Genomic DNA, 19255 nt, shown 5'->3' with positions numbered 1-19255 from the left:
TTGTTATTAAAGTTAAGAACGTTAACATTTCTTCGTTCTAGTTCACTTAGTGTGGTTGCGAGTACATAGTCAAGTTTTTCTTTCCCATAATGGGTACGCGAGAAAGGAACGTGGTATGGTGGGTGATACCTGAAAGGATAGGAAATTGTATTTGCTCGAAGATTTGCAATTTCTTCGAATAGCTGTGTTCTTCCTAATGTGGCATTTTTGTAGGTTCTCAGTAGTTTATGCTTGTATATGTTGTGAATCTTCATAATTTTATGTTTGTGGAATAAAGGTTCTGTGTGTTCTAGAAACGAGACGTTTTCTATTGAACGAAGTGCTTTTTTCTGGACCAAGAATATTTGCTGTAAGTTTGATAATGTTGTGTTTCCCCATATTAGTGTGCATTAATATAAGTGAGAGTTGAAGAGCGCGAAATATAACATTCTTTTAATGCTAACAGGAAAAGTATGACAGTTTCGGCTTAATACACCGGGTGCTCTGCTTAATTTTGGCAATAAGGTTCTCACATGTTCATTACAGAACATATTTTCTGAAAAAATTACACCAAGAATCTTAATATGTTTCTCGATTTTGATTTGAAATGGCCCAAGAGTTATGTAATCGTCGATGCTTCTTAAAATGCCCGGGGCACGGAACAACACACATATAGTTTTCGATTCGTTTAAAGTAAGCCTATAGAACTTGCACCAGATCTGTAAGTTATGACAGAATGTATCACCCTTTCGTGTTATGGTCTCCAAGTCTCTTCCCTCAAGAAGTACCGAGCAATCGTCGGCATATATAACATATTTACACTCCTCATAGATTCTTACAATATCATTAATATAGAAAAGGAAGAGAATCGGTCCTAGTATGCTACCCTGAGGAACCCCATATTCAATAGGCCTAAGATGTGATTTACATTTATTTAGTTCAACATATTGGTAGCGCATTTTCAAATAAGATTTAATAAGTTGTAACACTGTCCTACGTAACCCATAAATAACGTTCTAACATTTGAAATAAAATTGAGTGGTTTACCCGATCGAAAGCTTTACTAAAATCTAGAAATATACCCAGTGTCATGACCTTATTTTCAAAGTTCTGTAATATTGCCTCTTTTTGAACAAGAAGTGCTGTCTCAGTGCAACGTCTCTTTCTGAAGCCAAATTGGTGATCTGTTAATAGGTTGTATTTTAAAATAAATTTCTCAATACGACAATTTATTACTTTTTCAAGTCCCTTTTAAAAGATAGGCAATATTGACACAGGACGATAGTTGCTTAAGCTATTTTTGTCTCCATTCTTGTAAATCACTGAAACTCTAGCCACCTGCATGCTGTCTGGAAAAAGCCCAGTAGAAATAGCGACGTTATATATGTGTGTAAGCACTGGTGCAATTAAGTCTATAACGTATTTGATTGGTTTTATTTCTAAATCATCCACATCGCGGCTACGACTGTTCCTAAGCTTCTGATACAGCATTGTCACTTCAGGGACAGATGTTGGCTGCAAGTACATTGTGTGGGATAGTCTCGGGATACGATTAGCAGCTTCGCGACAGTAGGTGCTACTTCCGATTTGAACAAAGAAATTGTTGAAAAGGTTGGCGAGTTCGGTCCCGCCAATCGTTTTGTCTTCTATGACGAGGTTGGCGATCGTATAATCCTTAGTATTCTGGTTTAGTACCTCGTTTATTTTTTTCCACACTTTGTTACCACTACGCAAGCAATCGTTGTCAAATACACACTGATAATATTCGTTTTTTGATTTTTTAATGTCTTTATTCAACTTATTTCGAAATTTCCTTAACTCTTTTTAATTCTTCCGTTTCACGAGACTTAAGAAAGTTGGCAAAAAGCTTATTCTTATGTTCAATAAGCTTGATGTATTCATGTGTGATCCACGGTTTGCGCACCTTTTTTTGTTTGCGGTATGTCCGTGATGGGAACGACTCTAAATAATGTTTTTTGAAAATTTTTATAAATAAGTCAGAACACTTATTGCTGTCTTCAAGAAGAAATACTTCCCTCTAATCTGTTTTAGAAATTTTATCCCGAAACACCTCTAGCGCTTGAGACGATATATCCCTGTACACGAGCTGAGGCCAATCCCTTTGTTGCAATGAACTGTTACGGTTAAGCATGCAAAATGTAGGTAGGTGATCACTGACGTCACTGTTGATAACGCCAGAGAGAATGCCATCAGTGTTTCGGTTAGTAATGAACAAGTCTAGCACAGATGCTGATGAAAGAGTAACGCGTGTATGTGTTGATATAAGATTTTGAAAACCGTTGCTTTGTAATACAAGCAAAAAATCATTCGCTGCACTGAAGCCTTTTGCAATGTCAATGTTCATATCACCGCCTATTGTTAGTAACCATCTGTTTTCACTGGCACATGAAAGCAAAGAATCGAGAAACTTCAAGAACGCCGAGGTGTTGCCACTTGGTGGTCTGTACAGAACAGCGAACACATTGCTATTTTTCTTAATACAAATGGCTTCGATATCACAAGTAACAGTGCTAAACTCTGGTAGAATTTCAAAACATGGTATAGACACTTGAATAGAAACTCCACCACCCCTACAATTTTTTCTGTTTAGAAAGAAATGATCGTAAGACGGTAAAACAAAGTGATCCGAATTTTCATTGTACCAAGTCTCAGTGAACATAAGTGCATCGAAACTAATATTGCAGGATTCTAAAAGGGCGTAGATTTCATCAAATTTACATTGGATGGATCTAACATTTAGATGGAAAACCTTAAAGCTTCTCCGAGTTGTCAGATATCATACCACGCATGTCCTCAGGTAGCACGAAGTTAGCATCCATGTTTCTACAATCTGGACAATCGAAGTGTTCGCGCAGGGGGCGCGCATCCTTATCATCTGGCGGTAATCTTGTCCAAATCGCTCTCGCGTTTTATTGCCACGATGGATGAAGTCTCATCGCGACGGGCAAAAATGGCACCGTTTTTTATCCAGACAAACTTCCAGCCATGTTCGCGCTTCCGCGCTATTGCCATACCAAGTAGTCTCTTTAGATACTGACAAAAGTGTTCATTTACAAAGATAGGATGATTTGCCTCACTTCTAGAAGCTTCCAGTGATAGACCCAGGCTTCCGCTCGTAAGTTTTGTTTTCTTAGCCTTCTCTAGAACCTTGTCTCTCTTTTCGCGCTTCACGAACTGAACAATAATGTTCTTCTTTGTCTTGTCTTTCGTTGCCACTCTCTGAATTACGTCTATATCGTTCGCGCAGATAGGTTCACTGATGGCAGTTCCAATTTGAGCAAGAACATCTCCCATACACTCATTCGGTGTTTCCGTAACACCTTTGATCTCAAGGTTTTTGTTGCGCGAGTACTGCTCAGTTTTCACAAGACTGGTTTGACATTCCATTACTTCCCTCTCTAATGAGCGAACTTTATGCTGGAGCGCTTCATTTTCTTTTTTAAGATAGTTGTTCTCCATCAAAGTAGCACCAAGCCGCAAGTTAGCATCATCGAGATTTTTACTAATGAAATCCATGCTGCGCTTCATGTCGTCCATCTCAGTCCGGAGTTCTCTCTCTTCTGCACGCATGCTTCTTTCGAGAGATTCTTTCAAGTTCTTAAATTCATTCCGGAGTTCATCTTTGAACTGTTCAACCTGTTTTGAAACATCCTTTGTCATTTCTAATGGTCACAACAACGAACAGAAAGTGTCACTCTTTGTGGCAGCGGTGACAGCGATAATGTCCTAATTGACTTTTAGAAATATTTGAAAATTTTTCTAACCTGTAATGTGCAACAGTCAAGAATTACGCCTGCTGCTCCGCCGCTGTCACCGCTGCCAAATGATGCGTCCGTGCAACAGCGGTAGTTTTATAGCCGGGCGGTGGTCACGTGCTCTGTCGTTCAGCCTGCGCAGTCAGGACCTGAGGAACGAAGCCTGTGCGCTGCCGTCCTCTTTTTTACACTTGGGCTGTCTTGCGGCGCTGTCCCACGTGTCCGTCGAATATCGCTGTCAGCACGGTTGCATTGATGCCTGTAATGTGCAACAGTCAAGAATTACGCCTGCTGCTCCGCCGCTGTTGCCGCTGCCAAATGATGCGTCCTTGCAACAGCGGTAGTTTTATAGCCGGGCGGTGGTCACGTGCTTTGTCGTTCAGCCTGCGCAGTCAGGACCCGATGAACGAAGCCTGTGCGCTGCCGTCCTCTTTTGTACACTTGCGCTGTCTTGCGGCGCAGTCCCACGTGTCCGTCGAATATCGCTGTCAGCACGTTTGCATTGACGCCTGTAATGTGCAACAGTCAAGAATTACGCCTGCTGCTCCGCCGCTGTCACCGCTGCCAAATGATGCGTCCGTGCAACAGCGGTAGTTTTATAGCCGGGCGGTGGTCACGTGCTCTGTCGTTCAGCCTGCGCAGTCAGGACCCGATGAACGAAGCCTGTGCGGTGCCGTCCTCTTTTGTACACTTGCGCTGTCTTGCGGCGCAGTCCCACGTGTACGTCGAATATCGCTGTCAGCATGGTTGCATTGACGCCTGTAATCTGCAACAGTCAAGAATTACGCCTGCTGCTCCGCCGCTGCCAAATGATGCGTCCGTGCAACAGCAATAGTTTTATAGCCGGGCGGTGGTCACGTGCTCTGTCGTTCAGCCTGCGCAGTCAGGACCAGATGAACGAAGCCTGTGCGCTGCCGTCCTTTTTTGTACACTTGCGCTGTCTTGCGGCGCAGTCCCACGTGTCCGTTGAATATCGCTGTCAGCACGGTTGCATTGACACCTGTAATGTGCAACATTCAAGAATTACGCCTGCTGCTCCGCCGCTGTCACCGCTGCCAAATGATGCGTCCGTGCAACAGCGGTAGTTTTATAGCCGGGCGGTGGTCACGTGCTCTGTCGTTCAGCCTGCGCAGTCAGGACCCGATGAACGAAGCCTGTGCGCTGCCGTCCTCTTTTGTACACTTGCGCTGTCTTGCGGCGCAGTCCCACGTGTCCGTCGAATATCGCTGTCAGCATGGTTGCATTGACGCCTGTAATGTGCAACAGTCAAGAATTACGCCTGCTGCTCCGCCGCTGCCAAATGATGCGTCCGTGCAACAGCGGTAGTTTTATAGCCGGGCGGTGGTCACGTGCTCTGTCGTTCAGCCTGCGCAGTCAGGACCCGATGAACGAAGCCTGTGCACTGCCGTCCTCTTTTGTACACTTGCGCTGTCTTGCGGCGCAGTCCCACGTGTCCGTCGAATATCGCTGTCAGCATGGTTGCATTGACGCCTGTAATGTGCAACAATCAAGAATTACACCTGCTGCTCCGCCGCTGCCAAATGATGCGTCCGTGCAACAGCGGTAGTTTTATAGCCGGGCGGTGGTCACGTGCTCTGTCGTTCAGGCTGCGCAGTCAGGACCCGATGAACGAAGCCTGTGCGCTGCCGTCCTTTTTTGTACACTTGCGCTGTCTTGCGGCGCAGTCCCACGTGTCCGTCGAATATCGCTGTCAGCGTGGTTGCATTGACGCCTGTAATGTGCAACAGTCAAGAATTATGCTTGCTGCTCCGCCGCTGTCACCGCTGCCAAATGATGCGTCCGTGCAACAGCGGTAGTTTTATAGCCGGGCGGTGGTCACGTGCTCTGTCGTTCAGCCTGCGCAGTCAGGACCCGATGAACGAAGCCTGTGCGCTGCCGTCCTCTTTTGTACACTTGCGCTGTCTTGCGGCGCAGTCCCACGTGTCCGTCGAATATCGCTGTCAGCATGGTTGCATTGACGCCTGTAATGTGCAACTGTCAAGAATTACGCCTGCTGCTCCGCCGCTGTCACCGCTGCCAAATGATGCGTCCGTGCAACAGCGGTAGTTTTATAGCCGGGCAGTGGTCACGTGCTCTGTCGTTCAGCCCGCGCAGTCAGGACCCGAGGAACGAAGCCTGTGCGCTGTCTTGCGGCGCCGTCTCACGTGTCCGTCGAATATCGCTGTCAGCATGGTTGCATTGACACCTGTAATGTGCAACAGTCAAGAATTACGCCTGCTGCTCCACCGCTATCACCGCTGCCAAAATCTGTCCGCCGCTGCCGAAGATATGAGCAAGTGGTTTTTATCAAGGACCTTCAATGAAAGGAGTTCCAGGGATAGGGGGAGTTAGACAGATTAACAATTTGGAAAATCAATGCTGTGGCTTAAGTATAACCTAGCCGGACTCATTCAGACTCTGACTCACGCCTCAATCAGAGTCTTTCCATTCCTCTGATAGACTCATCGGCGAGTTGGCCGACTTATAATCGGAACACATCTCTCGTTCTTGTCACGTGTTGATGAAGACCTTTTCTATGAGTTCACGATGGTGAAATATGGGAGAATGAGGAAAAGTGGGAGCTTCGCCCACATGACGATAATAGGGATGCTCTTTACTGATCAACGTAAGAATAAACTAACGAAAAACACGAATGCAGCGTAGGAACCAGGCAAGTCAAGTGCTGGACTTAAAACCAAATGTTATAAAAAAAGCCACAAAAATAACCAGAAGCACATGTTTAAGAAACTATCTAAACCACAGTTGCGCAATTAACCGTACATTTTTTTCCAACAAATGTTTCAAGGTGGTATGAAGCAGCCGATATCCATGAAACACCAAAGTATCAACGCCAAGTTTATCTGTGAGGAAAGCTGGGGGATCACTCACACATGACACTTCGCCCTATTTTTATTTCGAAGGCTTCACGAGTTTCACAATCAATATTTGTTTTTGTTTTTTCCCTTTGCCAATAACATTCAATGATTAGAAAGGAATTCTTTTGTCATGCGGCCCTGCCTACTGAGATCAGACGGGTCGAGGCCTAGTTACACCTACAAATAGGCAGTATGAACACCCTTCAGGCACAAAACTAACATCTTCGCTAGTATCTGCGTCCCCAATATATCAGTGTCATCGGCAAAGGAAGATATACATTGAACGTGAAGATTTTTAAGCCTTAAAAACAAAAAAGGCAAAGTACAACGCATGTATAAGTGATCCTTCAGTTGTCCTTACAACTATATAAGGAATTCAGGTTGTCAGTTTAGGGTGCACGTGGCGTTGATCATACCATTTTGACACGCTTCTTGCCTTTGTAGTGTTAGGTGTGCGGCTGTGAAACGCCTCTGCCTAGGTTTCATGAATGCGCTTCTGGTACATGGGTTTGTGGACTTTCCGCCATAAGCATTTTGCTCGATGTCCTGTCAGGTTGAGCTCGTTAGTTTGCTCTTCCAAAAATATTATAAACCAACTTGCCCAGCAAACTACATATGTGGTGTCCTTTTTGAAACACGGTCGTGACAAATCGGCATCTATAGTGAGTTGAATTAGGTCCGAGATAAAAACCTATTTACTTGAAATGGTAGGTGAACCCATTACGATGCGTTTCGCGAAGTGGACAGAATGAAGGCCAGACTGGTGACAGAAGCTGCAAAATAAACGTAGGCTAGCTGAAAAAAAATTGGCCCCGTATCTGCATTTAGTCTGCAAATGTCGTCAAAAGACGATAGGCTTGCGTGTGGAGAGAGTGAACAAAAATTGATTTGATGTTCTGCTTAAGAAAATCGGTGAATGGTATTCTGGAGGCGCTGCGTTAGAGTGCCTCGAGCGTGCAGTGGAGGCGAACGAGCGCATCAAGCCTCGTCACACGTGATACATGAGCGCCATCTGGCAGCTTCTTTCAAAAACAAAGAGCGTGGTGCTAGACGGGTGTGCGCGCCCGCCTCAGAGGTGATAAGGTGTAGAACGCAAGGCGATGGGTAGGTGCCACCACCGTCTTGTTTTAGCAAAGCGTTGGAAACACTCGCCTTTCCGTGCAAGCGTTGGGTGGTCAGCACAGCGTGATAAGCGCTGCGGTCCTTAAAGTTACTTATGTATGCCTCTTCTGGTAAAAGGTGCACATGCAGAATATATACGTGTTGTTATGGTGCCACAGACACGCGCAATAATTGATTTTTAATCGACAATTGGACAAGTATGAATGCTGAATCACGAGCAACATAGGTGGGCGCTGCGGATGGGTTCGGTTGTTTCAAATACTCGATGCTGTTAAGAGTGGACAATCAGACAAATATACAGACATACAGACAGACCAAAATATTTGTGTCGAAGGTCCCCAAGAAAGACTATCGTCTTTAAAAAAAAAGTCCTATTTAAAAAACGCGCCAAAAGAACACGTTGGCGGCGGCGGCGCGCATATCGGTAGCGAAAACTAACGGCGGTGGCGTGTCGGCCCTTTGGCTCACACCTCTACCAGTCCCGCCAAAAATATCGTAAAAGTTGCCACGGCAAAGAGTTTCCTAAAAACGCGGTGCCTAAAAACAACTCTATGACCCATGGCAGTTAGTCACTTGACATAAGAGAGCCAATGGGAGGCCACCGCCGGGAGAAAACTTTTTTTGAACAATTATCCCGGTTGCCGGGAGAATAGACACTGCGTACGCTTATAATTCACGCTTCGAAGAGCTGCTACTGGATGGAGAACCAACCCTTATCACCATCGCGGCATTTTGCCCTCCGTACGGCTGAAGAAGCATTTGCGAACGAAATGATGTACCGCGTCACAACCTCCAACGGAAGAAAATACGAGCTGTGCAGTGCATCGCGATGGTGAAAAGAAGGAATTCAGGAGTCTTCGAGAACCACTGTTCTCTGCTGGAAGCAGTTTCGTGATAGTAACTACCATCGGTGTTTATCGTTAGTGCGTGTGATGGAAAGTCCGATAAAGTCTGCTCAATTAAGGGCTGCCGTGGTGCCATCGATCTTCGTTAATGAACAGAATGCATCGGAGGCACCGAAAGCACATTTGTTGAAGAGGCCAAAAGATCAGGTAAGATTTCGAATGTTGAAGCTTTGTGGGTGACCCGTGTTCTTAAAAAAAAAATGTGAGTGAATCTCAATAGAAAAAAAAAAGGTGCTAGATAGAAACACATGATCTCCCTAATGCTATTCACCGCGTGCTTACACGAAGTTTTCAGGGCCCTAGATTGGCAAAAGTTATGGGTATGAGGTAATCGAGAGTATACATTCGTAAACTGCGATTCTGTGATGACATTTCATCAGCGAGGAACTCGGGGGACGAATTGCAGCTCATGATTATTTTATTGGACTAGGAAAGCAGAAGAGTTGGTCTGAACACTAGGGAGCGTAAAAGTATTACGCAACAATCACGGCAGAGAACAGCACTTTGCAAAGAGGCGAGTGGCGAGACTCTGGAAGTTGTAAAGGAATACTTGGTTAATGAGGATGGATTGGAGCACGTTCGAAGAGCAGGCTAAAATCGTGAATGGTATTTTATCCTATTCCTGAACAGGGAAGGTAGAAAACAGCTGCATCGTCCTTGTACTTACGGAGCAGAAAGCTTGATGCTTACAAAGCGGGCTCACCTTAAATTGTGGATGCACTGAGCAGTGCAAAACAAAACAAAAAAAGAAAGTAATTTTAACAGACAGGAAAAGTGTAGAGTGGGACTGGAATCAAAGGGGCGTGTACAGTGGGACTGGAAACGAAAAAGAAATGGGCATGGCACGTAGTGCGTACGCAGGATAACCTCTGGTCATTAATGGTATTCGCATGGATTCTAAAAGAAAGCAAGCATTTCAGTGGCAGACAGAAAGAGAGGCAGCTGAAATTAAGAAGTGTGGATGTATAATGGGGATAACTATAACTATCATGTCATACCAACTAGCCCAAACTGCCACACTTCTAAGTATAATGGGGCAGCAGCAAGCACAGGACAGTGTTGAATGGCAAAACATGACAAAAGGCTTTGCTATGCAGTAAGCATAGTGAAGCTGATGATGATCACAAAGGGGCAAGTATAAGAAGTATTCCACCAATTCGATACTGCCTACTGTGAATTTCAAGTGTAGCTATTTAGGTGTTTTGATATTGCGTTGACTTAAAGTGGGGGGGGGGGGGGGTAAGGGGGGGTGCCCTACTTGTTAACCAGGAAACTAGAGAAGGCACTGCGTGGCCGATTCTACAACAGCTGTTTCATACAAACCTTTGTTCATACAGCACTTAATTTCTACTTATGGCATCAATGGGTACCAATGCCATATGCCTTAAAGGTGGTTGATTTGTGCGGTTTAACGTCCCAAAACCACCATTTGGTTATGAGAGACGCCGTAGTGGAGGGCTCCGGAAATTTTGACCACCTGGGGTTCTTTAACGTGCACCCAAATCTGAGTACACGGGCCTACAACATTTCCGCCTCTATCGGAAATGCAGCCGCCACAGCCGGGATTTGATCCCGCGACCTGCGGGTCAGCAGCCGAGTACCTTAGCCACTAGACCACCGTGGCGGGTCTTAAAGGTGGTGTCATCAATGACTGCACGATAGTGTTGCGCTATATACACCAAGTGTCCCTAAGACCTATGCACGTCCTTGCCTCCCAAGCATAGCAGTTTAACTCACTTTCTCGTGCCTGTGTGCGCATGGCATGCGTTGCACTCCCACAAGAAAAACGAGCAGGCTCGAGGCATTGCAGACACTATCACAGAGGCTTGCTGCACTCTGCTTAAATTCTACGTTGTACTCGTATGCTGTATTGGCTATGCTGGCCGCTCCTCATTGCACGAATGGGCGGCTAAGGGCTGTGCTTCGAAATATTTGTGAGGCTGTTTCATTCTGTGAAACTGCTTCATCAGCCAAGCTGTATTACACGTGACAGGAATTTGACAGCACACATATGGTGGAAGGAAAGTTCAGAGAGTAACTTCAAATGTGAAACGTTTCTTGGCGAGCCGAAAGCACTTCAATTTTTTTCTCTCTATTCGCCTCTGTCCGGGTGCTATGGTGGTCACTTTTTGTACAGGGTATTTATCAAAATTGGCATAAGACATGAAGTCTGACGAACACAAATAAACGGTCAAGGCATGGCTAACTTAGCGATAGGACGCCACATAGAAAAACATTATGGGCGATTTCTAGACATTATAGAATATCAGTCCTTTTCTGCATTCCACTGTTTCTTAGCTTTGTATGTTTTGCTGTGTTCTCTTTCCTATGACCATTTTTTATTTTTTTTCTTCAGTAGTTGGTAGAATATCTCTGCTACTGTCCAAGTGTTCTTGAAAAACATTTAACTATAAGTTCTACCTTCCCAAACTTGGGTAGAGCTCGATAACTGTTGTGGGCTGAAGGACTTGGAAGATTGCCCTCTTTTACGTGTTTTAGGGTGAATGTCTTCTTCAATGACCTTGCAACTGAAATATGTCACATATTTGTGAAAAAATTAAAACAATAGGCCTTACCTAGAGCATTAGATTTTCTCAATCCCTGCAAGATGTATTCCGATGCGGGCTGGCAATCACCGATGTCAAACTCTGTCATAGTGAGGTCACATTGCTGATGCATCTTTTGTGTCAAGATGCTGTGAAGCACCTCATCTGTTATCGCCTGAAATATCGGGGCAATGACTGGAGCTTGCAGTAAGCACATGAGACTTGTGCTTACTGTAAACAAAGGTTGCTTCCCTGGTGTAAGTAGGAGTGGTTGTTGACATAGCAAAAATAAGCTCTGAGCAGAAAGCATTTTTCCGCCTGCTTGGGCCGTGTACAAGTTCTTTCATCTTAGAGGTGGGTAACGATATGTGTTCAACAAATGGGTATTGTTGTTTTGTCCTCCTCAGATCAATATACGCTCTCATTTTCTTTTGCAATGGTGATTAGTGGTGTAGCCTAGTTGCTGCTCAACTTTCTCCTGCAATGCAAACAAATATTTCCTTGCGGAGCAAAACACGACAGCGGGGCCGAGTTTTTGAGAATATGTGCTTGAAGTTTTTGTACTGTTCTAGCTTTTGTTGAGAACATGCCCAGGTACTTGTGTATTAGAGCCATAGCTCGTGCTTCAGCCGCAATATGGCCAAGTTCAAGCCATTCAAGTTTTAGGCATTCCATCAAATTTTTTGCATTCAAAACTGGTTACTTCCTGCCATTGTCCTTTACAACAATGCCACATAACATCATGCTCTTGTCTTTGTACTTAATCACCATATCACTCTGTCCTTTTACGTATATGGGCAAAGTTGCCTTTGGCCTGGTTCACATTTTACATGTGAAAACCTAGACTGGTACTCTCTGCTTCTGAACTTCTACGCTCTTCGTAACACGATTGGGTTACATTAACCAAATTCGAGTCCTCATTCGAAGATTCAGGCGCACAATTGCTTGGTCTTGCTCTAGTTTTTGGGATATGCTTTTTCAAATAACTTACTTCTAAACATTACCAACAAATGGAATTTTTCTAAACCAAGACATTTCTTATGAGTGTCCCATGGTGCATACTTCACATTTTTGCTCCTGCTGACTCCTCTTTCGTTTGGGTTAGTTGGTGTCTGGTCTTGACACAGCGAGCCCTTGACTGTGTGCACTGATGCCTCTTGTTCTCTTTTCCACATTTGCTTAGTGTCTGTCATCACTAGTGCCCTGCCCAGGGCAATTTGGTGAGTGGCAGCAAACCAGTTTGCCGCTGCTATATCATTACACGTTAAGTAATGCTCCAAATGCTTCAAGTACTTCTAAACACCTTTGAAATACACAGCCTTAGGGTAGAGCTCTGTCTTCATCCCAAGCGGTGCCATTTTGAGAGAACTAGATATGTAGTGAGGCATTTCCTTGCCTGTAGTGTTACAAGTTCGACGTACCGTTGCCGTTCTTCGTAGTAGAGTACTTCTGCAGAGAGTTCGATAGGCAGCAGTTGGTGATCTGCTTTCAGGTGTACATGTGGCACTGTCTAGTGGACGAAGGTGTAGCCTGCTTGTTTCCTTTTATGCCCAGCCGCTAGGCGTTCCCCTAAGTGGGTATGTAGGGACGTGGTTGCGAGCTGTGAAATATCACCCGGCCCCGCAGGAATACAATAAGCAATGCCTTTATTTAGTGCCTATGTACAGTACCTAACGATTGAAATGCAGCATGAATTTTTTTCGAATGACAACTTATATGTAAAATTGCTCAAAAGTGCCACATCTTGTCGAAACAAATCTGGTCTCTAGAAATAATATTGGCTTTGATGTACACATTCTGTTTGACATTACACTGATATGGGTAAACGAAGACAGTCGAAACATAAGTATTTGTGCTACGTAGCCCTAAAGATGCCTGTTTCAATCTATGAGTGCTGTACTATGGCCTCCGATTGCGGGGGCGCGGCGGGTTTCTTTCGGGCTGTCCCGATCGTATAAAGAGCGCGTGTTTCGAGTGGTGGGCGTGGTCCTCTCTTGTCTCCGCACGGCATCGCTCTTTCTTTCGGTCGAAAGGGCTGTTGCGCTGTTGGCAAAGCTTATATGTGGCGAGAAAAGAATGGTTTTGTGCTTTTATATAACTTTGTATTCATTTGGAAATGTCGAGCCAAGGTGTAAGAGAGGTGAAGTCAATGCTTGGGCGTATATATTCTCAAATTGACATGTTTTGCTGTAGACTTGCGTTGCCCATATTATAGCGCTTATAACTGTGATACCTCTGCAAGAGATCCGGATGGGCTGAAAACTTACTGTACTTCAAAGTTTGCAGGCTGTATTGTAGGGACGGCACTGGCAAAGAAAAAAAATGACAGCGCAATCAACAAGTGAAGTCGGAATAGTGCCACGCTCTATTCTCACGGTTTACACTCCAGTAAAAGGCTTGCTTTTTTTTTTCCTTCATGGAACCAGCGCTGCTTTTCATTATAACGCCATTTGAAAAATCTTCCCGTCGAGCCGCAGAAGCAGGATGCAGGGAGGAGAGTGCAGGCGGTCTAAATGCGTCTAGACTATGTCTAGATTGAACGTCACTGGTTCTGCGACGACCACGGGCTGGTTACAGGCACGCTCTAGTCTTTTATGGTCACCCATTTGCCCTGTGAATTGTACAGTTTTCAATGGATACGTTGGACAATCTAAGAACGAACATCAAAATGCTTTGCTTGTTTTCTCCTTGAGCGAATACTTGGTTTTCATTAGAAAGATGCCGTTATGCTACATGTTTAACCCTTGGATTTGGATGCAGTTGAGAGTACTGATATTGCTATTGTGCGATCAAAACATAATCGAAGTTCAGATGATGAAAAAAAGACGATCACAACTCAAGGACCTTCACTGATAAAACGTGGGGAGCGAATGTAGGTGGGCTAACCGAAGCCTTCTACAATATTCCAGCAAAATTACTTTTCATATGCCTTACTTCAATGACATGAACAGGGCACTCGGTTGCCTAGAGCGTAACTGCGCTTTGGTTGACTATCTCATAAATATTCGTGCGAGATATAACAGTAAAATTATGAGGCAGGATCGGAGAGCAATAAAATCAACGACAACAATTAGCCCAGTTTCCCTTACAGAAGCTTCCAGAAAGGAAAGATGCTAGAATGTCTCTATATTCCTCAAATCGAGGTGTTTAGCAGTGAGCTAAAACGGACCGTAAAAAAAAAGGAAATATTGCCATAGGCGAATGTGTACCTCCTTACAATTACCTATCAGGAAAATGCTGAAGTTGCCATGCTTTTCTTCGTAAATGGGACCAAAATAAATGCAGTAACAAAAAAAATGCCTTCCTTCAGTTCAGCCAGAAGATTCTGGTGATGATTCTTGCTCGTACGTGGAGGAAAAAAAAAAATGTGCTCTCGCTGAAATCCCATTCGCTTTGTGGTCTGCTGTGGTGCCCGCCGAAAAATACATTCCATCAGTTCAGTCAGAAGACTCTAGTGGTGATTCTTGCTGGTACGTGAAAAAAAAAAAAGAACATGTGCACGCTGGAATCTCATGCGCTCTGCTGTCAGCCGTGGTGTTGCCGTTGCCAAAACTCGCGCCCTCTCATGGTAGCCGGGCGGGCGAGGTGATACTCGTTCACTTTGCTGGGGAGCGCGGTGATTCGGACGGCCGGAGAGGGACACGCCGCAGGCCCGCTATCTCGGAGGCCATGGCTGTACATATACTGTCGTAATGAAGAGTGATACCTTGGTGGAGCTGCAAAAGGAGCTGATGCAAAGTAAAAAAAGAAGAGGCGCATAACAAAATGCCTGGCCCATGAATGATGGTTGTCTCTGTGTCAATAATCATTAATAAATGCGAAGCATTTCTTTTCACACTGCAAGCACTTTTGGGATTTATCTGCGTGTCTGCCTGTCTAGCCGCCCACGTCAGGGTGCTGTCATGGTCACGTTCTTCGTTAAATGGCGGATATGTCCCTCATGTGAGAGACATTTTACATCTGTCCAGGAATGGTGAGAACACACATCGGCAATTTCAACGCTTAACCGTTAAGAAAAAGTTCACATAGGCAGTGTTGTCCGGATGAATGCAAAGGATAAATGTGTCTCAGCAGGAATCGAACCCTATCATTCTGCGTGGCAATCGCTTATTTTACCTTAGGGTCATGCTAAGTCTTGGAAATACTTTACAAATGGGCGCTGATGTTCGTGAAACATGTCAATTCTGGTTGCAATACTGGCTATCAAATTTCATGAACATCACCTATGTGTTCCCATGATACAGTCATCATGTTTCGTTAACATCAATTGTAGTTAGGCACTATGCGCTGAGGTTCATTTGTGTCGCAGTGTTAAGGGCTACCACCTTCGTGAGCCCCAGCACAAACACCAGCACTTTAGATCAGCTTACGCTTCTGGTATTACTAATATCTATGTGTCTGTTTGCTTCCTGATGCAACTGCAAACAACTGCTAATATAAAATGTATGCGGCTGTTTTACATATCTATGTGCATGGATTTGTACGTATATGGAGCGTCTCTTCATTACGTCTTACTCAATAAAAAATTAAAACACGTTCACCTTGCATCCACATGCTTCACATAACATAGATTCGCAATGTACATGGGATCTGCCAAATTTCTTCAGTAGTCTATGACAGAAACCAATGCTTGAGGCTGTAGCCACATGTCCTGGTGGGTTGTCAGTTTGTGTGTATCTATTGCAGGAAGGCTATTCACGTTTTCTTGGGCTTTCCAAGCTAACTTGGTAGCAGCAAGACATCCAGGAAGCACAGACGTCTACTTCATCTGTATATTTTAGAGCAAACAGCCTGCTCACAGTGCCTAAGTGCCTACTAGTCATCTATCATCGCAGAAAAAATTGCCACTGTGCCCTATGTGGATATCCAAACGCTTTGGCTGTCAACCTTCTTCGTGCAGGGGCGTCTCTTTAGATATATAGCCTGGGCACGAGAACTGCCTTTGTAAACACCGAGGCTTCACCTACCGAAGCCACTTGGCAACAACGTGGCAAACAGGAAGACGCACTTAGTTTGTCTTCACATTTTAGGGCGAAGCTCCCTAAAGAAACTGTCTACCATGCAAAAATTTTTTTTTGACCGTGGTGAATATGAGAAGATCGTTTATGACATTGGTGGCAACAAGCATGCTGACGTCCTGTATAAAAAAGGGGGAATTATAATATTAAGTTGATGCTAAATGTCGACAAAAAATGACCGCTAGAATCACCCAACAGCGATGTTGCCAGTCTCTTGGTAGGACAAGAAATCCTCGCAGGGCAACTTATCTTGCTTGAAAACGAATGTTTATAACCTGATATTGTATTTTACGCACTTGAGGCAAGTTGAGGATGCGCAAGAGTTCTAGTTTTGCTTTTTTTTTTTTTGTCACACGTTTACAAGTGGCACTGCCGGCGATCGCTTGCCTGCAAAATCTTCCGTCGCGATCATACGACTGATATTGCAGCTCCCCATTCAACCAAGGCTTGCGCACAGCATTTGACAGGAGGCCTCGAATATATGACCGCAGTAGTCAAATGCCAATGAACAAAGAGCGGAAGGCCACCTGTTCTTTTATTTTTCTTCCTTATTGAATACAATATGTTGATGGCCAAATGGCCTGTTTCACAACCTTTACAAACTAATCTAACGGATGTTTTGTGAATTGCCATTAGATGACCCCACTTGACATCATCACATCAATGATGTCTGATCAACATTGTTACATTATAAACAACACCTCGGAAACTTTCACATTCATACTCAAGAAGTAGAGAAATATTGATAAAAAGCCAAAAATAAATCTTGGTACGTACTTATCTCCTAACAACAAAATGAAATAAAAAGAACACAAAAGACATAGTAATGCACAACCGAACCAAACTACAAGACCTTTCATCAAGAGGCTAATAACAAATTGCGTAGTCCTTGGTCCGTCTTGGAGGGTGGCGCTTGCGTACTGGACACCCAGTTCCAGCGTTCTAACACGTCTGGTAACTGCTAGTGTTAGCTGATGAAGGCATCGTGCTATTTCCCCCCTCTTTTTTGCATAGTCTGCAGTGGTAGCTGGGAGGTATTGAGGCATTGGAACACCCACCTCGTTTAGAGCATTATTGTGCGATGTATTTGTGACATCTTCAGTGCCATCAGACTGTTCTTCTGTAAGCGAGGAGCCTAAAGAGTGAGCTAGTTCGGCATATGCATAGTCATTGTGTGGAAGGCATTCATCATTCCGTGATTGCAATGGTATTCTCGATGATTCTGAAACATGCCAAGCCTTAACATCACGCGCTGCCAGTATTACATTTCACGGCAGCATTTTACAACGAGGAGACGATAAAAATAGCCCACAGACTGGGCATCGTTGACTTTGCGGTGTCCAATGGCTGCTTAAAGAGTTTCCGCCCGAGGCATGGCATCGCTTACAAGAGGGTAGGCAGAGAAACCTCTCGCTATTGGAACACCTTGCGTAAGCAATAGCGTGTCTATTCGTTCCGCTATCACCTCGTTACGGCACGGCCGTTCACATAACACTGACACAAGGCAGCAAGATCTCGGCAGGAGCATCACATCATCGGCTACACGTAAATGTTGTAGTTGTTCTTCAGTGGTGGGGTCAACGTATGGATGGGCGGAAAAGGTGACGATACGTTCTGGAATGTTCATGACAGCACCGTACTCTTGCAAAAATTCCATACCCCAAATCAGCTCTTTACAACAGTCCAGTAAAATGACAAAAGTGGCGACGAAGCTCGAATCACCGATTATGAGCCGAGCGGTGCATTTACCGGTTGGCGTCATTAGCTGTCCACCAGCACTCCTTATGCTCGGCCCACTCCATGGCATCTTGACCTTCTTAAAGGAGCACTGACATCAAATTTACTCATGCCAAGATTTTTGCTTCAGCGAGTAGCTATAGACCCCGTAGCTGGGATTCACGACCTAAAACGCAACTGAGGGATGAATTACTATCACTTTTATTAGTTTATATTACTGGGATCTAGCACTATTAAATAACAGTGGGCAATCCCTTCGTTTTTAGCGCTGGGAGCACCAGCAGTGGCGCTACCTCGTGGTCACCTCCAGGTCACGCCACAGCTGATCACTTCTCCACAGAAAAGAGTGACGTCAGGCTCAGCTGCTCCACAAACGTTTCGTCTGCTATGCGGACCCATTCAGTCATGCTTTGTCACCTGCATTGCTGTGGTCGCCGTACAACGTGTCGACTCGGGTTCAATAAGAAAGTCTGGAGCTTGGAATCCCCGCGATTCGCGACATCGCGAATTATTTTTGCTTCAATCGACCTTTTGCAGAACAGTGATTTCGAAATGGACGCCGTTCCAAGCAGCACTGCAGAGGTGCCCGAAGATGCACGTTTCATCCATGTTCGCTCGTGTTTCTGAGTTAGCTATATTGGTGTGTTTTTGCGTGAAAAGCATTCAGGTATACCCTGAATGCAATGGATCAATGCAATATAGCTATCGCGAATGAGCATCAGCGGAGAAATAGAATACGTTTCCTGCTTGTCAGGTTCTTTTTCGCGCCTCCAGATGGCCCCACCTATCCAGCTTCTTGTGGTTAACATGGTATTACGACTTTTACATGGACGCAAATTCTACAGATGAACTAAACTTCAACAATACTTACGTGTTATTCTTTAAGGATGATATCTGACTACACGCTCTTCCAAGTTTAATAGCTTGCAGTTGTGTTGATGTGTAACACCTACGTGATATGGAAAGACAACACGATAGCGCTTTTTTCCGTGCTTTAAGCTAGACACACTGCAACTCACCTGCAACTCGCAACGATTCCCCGACATGCTGACGGACAAGCACACGTTTAATCATGCTCTTTTCTTTCGGTATTCTTCTAAAGGTGGTTTTTATCTTGATAATTTCACGTAATCATTCAAACCGGTGCGATGAAGATCAGACGCAACGAGTCACGGCTGGGCTAAAGTGCACCTGCGTGCGGTATTCGGCCGTGGATGAGCGAGTGCGTTTCTGCGCTTCGGCGCCAGTCGGCGCCACGATAAGAACACTCGGATCGTACACGTCATCAATACTAGG

At 44.7% G+C, this 19255-nt stretch overlaps 1 protein-coding gene across 1 annotated transcript in view; it reads left to right on the top strand.

Annotated features, from left to right (window-relative positions):
- Positions 1–8200: 8200 nt before the first annotated feature.
- Positions 8201–19255, top strand: part of LOC142761694 (uncharacterized) — a 43221-nt gene continuing 32166 nt past the window's right edge. The window contains exon 1 of the mRNA XM_075887682.1: positions 8201–8805. Coding sequence (XP_075743797.1) covers positions 8686–8805 — 120 coding nt within the window. The 5' untranslated portion in view covers positions 8201–8685. The remainder of the gene's footprint in view (positions 8806–19255) is intronic.

Source organism: Rhipicephalus microplus, chromosome 3, assembly GCF_043290135.1.
Source record: "Rhipicephalus microplus isolate Deutch F79 chromosome 3, USDA_Rmic, whole genome shotgun sequence".
NCBI lineage: Eukaryota > Metazoa > Arthropoda > Arachnida > Ixodida > Ixodidae > Rhipicephalus > Rhipicephalus microplus.
Note: the sequence above shows the minus strand (reverse complement) of the source record. Positions and strands in the feature narration are given on the sequence as shown.